Genomic DNA, 6,000 nt, shown 5'->3' on the forward strand with positions numbered 1-6,000 from the left:
TTTAAACGTAATCTTTTCTGTAGAATCGTTGAAGTTAGTAATTTTGTACAACTTTAAGAGTTTCTTTTATGAAAATTCCTTTTTATTTAATAATACATTGTTTCTAGAATGTTTTAAAATTATTCAGATTTCATTTACAATTTATTTTTCATTTTTTTGTTAATGGTAATTTTGTTCCTGATTGTTTCAGCCAGTTCACAACTTCATGTCAATTTCTTAATGTTAGAATTACTTTTACTCTGCGCCCTTTTAATTCAATAGTCAACATCATTTTTATGTCTGTTAAGTTCCTTTTCCGTTTCAGAATTTTAGCATCAGTGTTAGTCTAAGTCGTATTTCTTATGATAATATTCAGAAACGTTTAGTCTGAGGTAAATTCTGTGTCTATTTCAGAATTTTGTAATCAGTTTTATTCTCGGCCATTTTAATCCAATATTCTTAGTTTGTTTTCGGTGTCTTGTATATTTTATTGCAGCCTAGGAATTTTAATAGGAATTTGCATACATGCTACATATATGATCCCCACCTTGTTAAAACAAACCCTGTAAAACAATCCTCCTTCATATACGTAACCTCGATGCAACTGCCATTTCGAATGTCACATTGTCTCGGAATGGGCACCATAAGTGGTTCAATATCACCAGGTGAGTAAGGATGTGTATTGGACCGTCAGTAAGTATCTTAGGTCACCATGGTGACTTAGATGTTAAACAATGTTAAATTCGAATTCCCCCTTCCCTCCCCATTTCTTGTTTCCATAGTATCGTTCCAATTATTACTGATTTTTATTTTACTAAATGGCACACTATAATCGGCTTAAACCATTTAAACACTACTACTACTACTAATAATAATAATAATAATTGTTATTATTATTATTATTATGATTATGATTATGATTATTATTATTATTATTATTATTATTAATATAACAGTTAAACGCTCTACATGAAGTAATTTTTTTTTTGTTGAACCTGTTGTAGTACAGTGCTTATCATGCCAAGGTCCTGACCGAATTAATGTTAGTTCGAATCTTATCATTGGATAAGCCCTGGTTGGCATCCATGGTGTGTCCATGCGCAGGACACTTTAATAGCATATGCACAAAATAATATAATTTTGATTCTATGCTGTAAAACAACAAAAAAGCTCCCCTTTGTTCAAGATCCATTCTTTCAGCTCGATTAATTGAATGCGATCAAGCGTTTCGTAAAATATTTTTCGGTCCTGTCATAAAAATAGGAATTAAACTATTCAGCATAATTGGTATGGTTAACTGAGACAATCGTGATTTTGTAATTTTATGTGTTCCTTGGTATGTTTATGCCGTGTCCAGGCTCAAATACTGACCATCTAACTTATGCAAAACCTTCTCATATCCAATAAAAGTCCGATATTTTCTTTTTTTTCCTCCATGTTGTACATGAAAGCACACATATTTGCCGCTTTTTCAATATTTTGAGTAGTTTCACTGAAAGTTTGATGTTTAAATTCTCATGTGGACAGGTATTGTATTCTTTGTTAAGTTTAATTTTCTTCCGGTCCGTTTCTTACTCACCATTTCATATACAGAATAATTCTCTTGCAAATCTTGTCATATGGACATTTTGATTTTTCGGGGGATAAATATAAATATACGTGTGTGTGTGTGTGTGTGTGTGTGTGTGTGTGTGTGTGTGTGAACAAAGCAAACACTTGCCCCATTCGTTGCTATTGCGACTTCCACAGACTGTCCCAGTAACGTTGTACGATTCTCTACTCCTGAGATAAGTGGAACGATAACGATTTCCTGTACGATGTGATATTTCAGCACATCAGCCAAGTTCTGGGGATGTGATGTCAAATAGTTTGCTGTAGGGGTAGGTAGACGAGCAAATGCTACATCTGATGGGGCAAACACCGTAAATGGTCCTGTTGGGGTAAGAATTAGTATAGAAAATTAATATAAAAAAGATAAAATATGCTGTAAGCCAACACTACTTCCCTCATCTCTAATTTTCATATCACCTTTCCTCTAACCACATTTTCCTTAGCCTCACACACAAAGAGTGGAACAATATTCTAAGACTGTACTCTCAGTCTGTGAACAATGCTCCGTCCACTGTTAAGGGTACCTGATAACGGGTACTGGTATGTGACTGCTTTGACGGCTGAAAAGGTTACATAAAAGCGTGGCTATTCTGTCAGCTGGAAAGGGTACATAAAGAGTGTGGCTATTCTGTCAGCTGGAAAGGGTACACAAAAAGCATGGCTATTTTGTCAGATGGAAAGGTTGCATGAAAATCGTGGCTCTTCTGTGATTTGGAAAGCTTACATAAACAGCGTGGCTCCTCTGTCAGCTGGAAAGGGTACATAAAAGCGTGGCTATTCTGTCAGCTGAAAAGTGTACAGAAAAAGCGTGGCTATTCTGTCAGCTGGAAAGGTTACATGAAAATCGTGGCTCTTCTGTCAGCTGGAAAGGTTACATAGAAAGCGTGGCTATTCTGTCAGCTGGAAAGGGTACATAAAAAGCGTGGCTCTTCTGTCAGCCGGAAAGGGTACATAAAAAGCGTGGCTCTTCTGTCAGCTGGAAAGGGTGCATAAAAGCGTGGCTATTCTGTCAGCTGGAAATAGTACAGAAAAAGCGTGGTTATTCTGTCAGCTGGAAAGGTTACATGAAAATCGTGGCTCTTCTGTCAGCTGGAAAGGTTGCAGAAAAAGCGTGGCTATTCTGTCAGCTGGGAAGGTTACATAAAAAGCCTAGCTCTTCTGTCAGCTGGAAAGGGTACAGAAAAAGCGTGGCTATTCTGTCAGCTGGAAAGGTTACATAAAAGCGTGACTATTCTGTCAGCTGGGTGGCTATTTCTGTTCATATCTTTCACTTCCATTAGTTGTTGTTGTTTTTAAAACTAGCCTTCTTCAATAATACCTCCACAACCTTCTTTCGATAATTCATCTGAATCTTCCTTACCGTGTTCTTCCTGCGCTAATATATTGTATTTCCACCGGCCTCTTTTATATATCTGAGTACTGGGTCGTTTTTAACATAAAGGCATGGCTATTCTGTCAGCTGGAAAGGGTACAGAAAAAGAGTGGCTATTGTGACAGCTGGAAAGGTCACATAAAAAAGCATGGCTATTCTGTCAGCTGGAAAGGTTACATAAAAGCGTGACTATTCTGTCAGCTGGAAAGGTTACAGAAAAAGCATGGCTATTCTGTCAGCTGGAAAGGTTACATAAAAAGCATGGCTATTCTGTCAGCTGGAAAGGGTACATAAAAAGCGTGGTTCTTCTGTCAGCTGGAAAGGGTACATAAAAGCGTGGCTATTCTGTCAGCTGGAAAGGGTACAGAAAAAGCGTGGCTATTCTGTCAGCTGGAAAGGTTACATCAAAGCGTGACTATTCTGTCAGCTGGAAAGGTTACAGAAAAAGCGTGGCTATTCTGTCAGCTGGAAAGGTTACATAAAAAGCATGGCTATTCTGTCAGCTGGAAAGGGTAGAGAAAAAGCGTGGCTATTCTGACAGCTGGAAAGGTCACATAAAGAAGCATGGCTATTCTGACAGCTGAAAAGGTTCCTCGTCTGTTGATAATAATTCCATTACTGAAAAAGAAGAGGTACGGTTTAACATTTCGAGGTATCTTCTGAAAATTTATATTTTCCTCTATTTCTGTCCATAGGTTACAATCTATTTGCCCTAGTTCCTGGTTTACATTTTTTTATAATAATACTTTATAAGCCTTACTGGGTGGCTATTTCTGTTCATATCTTTCACTTCCATTAGTTTTTGTTGTTTTTAAAACTAGCCTTCTTCAATAATACCTCCACAACCTTCTTTCGATAATTCATTTGAATCTTCTTTACTGTGTTCTTCCTGCGATAATATATTGTATTTCCAGCGGCCTCTTTTATATATCTGAGTACTGGGTCGTTTTTAACTTGGAATAAAAATGCTTTTGTTTTGCCATTGCATAAAATACTCCATTATCGTCTATTCATAATCCAACAAAATTCTATCAAGTTTCGATGTACCAAGAGAAAATGTTAAAATTTTATATTTGGTTTTCCAATTAGCTTAATTCTAAATTTTAATAAAGTGATAATCATCATTTCTTCTATGCCCTTTATCCAATTATGCTATGTTCTTTATCCATTGTTTCTAATGTTCCAAAACAGAGTTTTTCGCCAGTATAATATCTTGTTCTACAATTTCTCGATTTTTATGTTTCGTTTCTTCTATTTTTGAATTTCTCGATTTTTGTTTCGTTTCTTCTATTTTTGAATGATAACTCAAACATGTTTTGAAACTTTATTTTGTGTTTGTGTTTCTTCTAGACTGTAGATTAGCATGACATGTTTGCTATCTGTTGGTGGTAAACGTTGTTAGTCGTATAAATGGAGCATATTTTATATTATGTTTTGTCACGTTGGTAGTTGGTAATGTCAACTTTTGCCAATGCTCATTATTCGAAATTGTTATCTTTCGTCTCTCTCTCTCTCTCTCTCTCTCTCTCTCTCTCTCTCTCTCTCTATATATATATATATATATATATATATATATATATATATATATATATATATATATATATATAATACGGTATAAAGCGATCGAAGAAAATCTTTATGCTTATCTCTTTCTTCTATTCTACTCATAGAATTTTACCTGTGTCGGAATTGGCCTGATTAAAAAGCGCAAAAGCGCATACTTTTTCTAGTCCTACTGTAGACCAGTCAAGAGTTTGTAATTGAACTAGTTGTTTTTGGATAGATGCCGCGCTGAATATGCTATCTTGATTATTTCTCCATTGTGTTTTTAAAATTATTTAGCTTGTTTATAATGTGTTTATGTTCTTTCTGATCCAGTTGTATCTATATTCTCTTTCTACGAGATTCGAAAATGCAGATGGTAGTCTTTAATCTTGACAATATCGGTACCAGTTTCGTTATTATTATCAAATTTACCAACCAACAAACCGTGCTTGCTTAATATCATTATCACAACATGACGACGTAGTGACACTATAGCAAAACATGACTTTTTCAAAGAAATAGGCGTGCGCGTCTATTGGTCACACATTATTATATTGATAAGCACGCGAAACATTGATGTTTACACTGTTGTATAGCATATATTGGAAACTAATAATCTTACGTACAATACTGTTGGGGCCAGGGGTGGGGGTGGGGCGAGTGATCTTATGCTTTCGCCTTTGTTGGTAGTCTCAGTTGTTACAAAGATTAGTGGTTGGAGCTAGTAACGGAATAAATCATTATATATAATGATATTGAATTGTGAAAAAAAGCATTTCCCGGTCTTCATGTTCGAGTAATTTAAATGGAATGGTATAATGTGTGTGTGTGTGTGTGTGTGTGTGTGTGTGCGTGTGTGTGTGTATGTGATGAGAAATATTTACCAGCAGACGTTAGTAAAGAGCTCAGTTTTGTATCCGTAAGGAACTTGACCAATGTCGTGTATCCATGGTTCATCAAATATTGCAGAACGCTGATGTTTTCATAACTACAACCGGGCGCGAGGAGACTGAGAAACAAACACAAGTATACGTGTTTCATGGCAGCTGTATTCTTTACTGAGTAACCCAAAGTTCTTATCAACGAAGCAGCGACGTCTCCTGCTCAGACAAGGTAATCTAAGGTGAACACGCGATACAAGAGTGGTGGTGGGTTTGGTGTTTACGGCACCGCAACATATGCATATTTTTTGCGCTGAGACAATCGGAGTAGATTGCCTTGCCCATAAACACACCCTTGTAGCCGACCCGTGCTGTTATTAAAATTCCATCCGGTTCCGAATCCAGCACACAAACCACTGAGCCGCCGCGACGCCTCCAACGTAAGTGATATGTACATGTCGGCATTGATTTAAAGTGAAGAAAAACTGTTTAGGTGAAAAGTATTACCGTCTCCTCATTACATTTTTATTTTGTAAAAGCAGAGTAGATTGCAGGGATTAAATTTCCCAAGAAATGTTTATGTTCGGTCAGAATAGTAAACATTATATTGAT

The 6,000-nt window shown here is 36.3% G+C and overlaps 1 protein-coding gene across 1 annotated transcript in view; it reads right to left on the bottom strand.

Annotated features, from left to right (window-relative positions):
* Nucleotides 1-5,634, bottom strand: part of LOC149797481 (periostin-like) — a 29,540-nt gene extending 23,906 nt beyond the window's left edge. The window contains exons 1-2 of the mRNA XM_089962289.1: nucleotides 5,392-5,634; nucleotides 1,700-1,911 (exon numbers count right to left, since the gene is read on the bottom strand). Coding sequence (XP_089818415.1) covers nucleotides 1,700-1,911; nucleotides 5,392-5,548 — 369 coding nt within the window. The 5' untranslated portion in view covers nucleotides 5,549-5,634. The remainder of the gene's footprint in view (nucleotides 1-1,699; nucleotides 1,912-5,391) is intronic.
* Between the last annotated feature and the right edge of the window lie 366 nt (nucleotides 5,635-6,000).

The sequence above is a fragment of the Sinohyriopsis cumingii genome, chromosome 6 (assembly GCF_028554795.1).
Source record: "Sinohyriopsis cumingii isolate HCF-2022 chromosome 6, ASM2855479v2, whole genome shotgun sequence".
Taxonomy (NCBI): Eukaryota; Metazoa; Mollusca; class Bivalvia; order Unionida; family Unionidae; genus Sinohyriopsis; species Sinohyriopsis cumingii.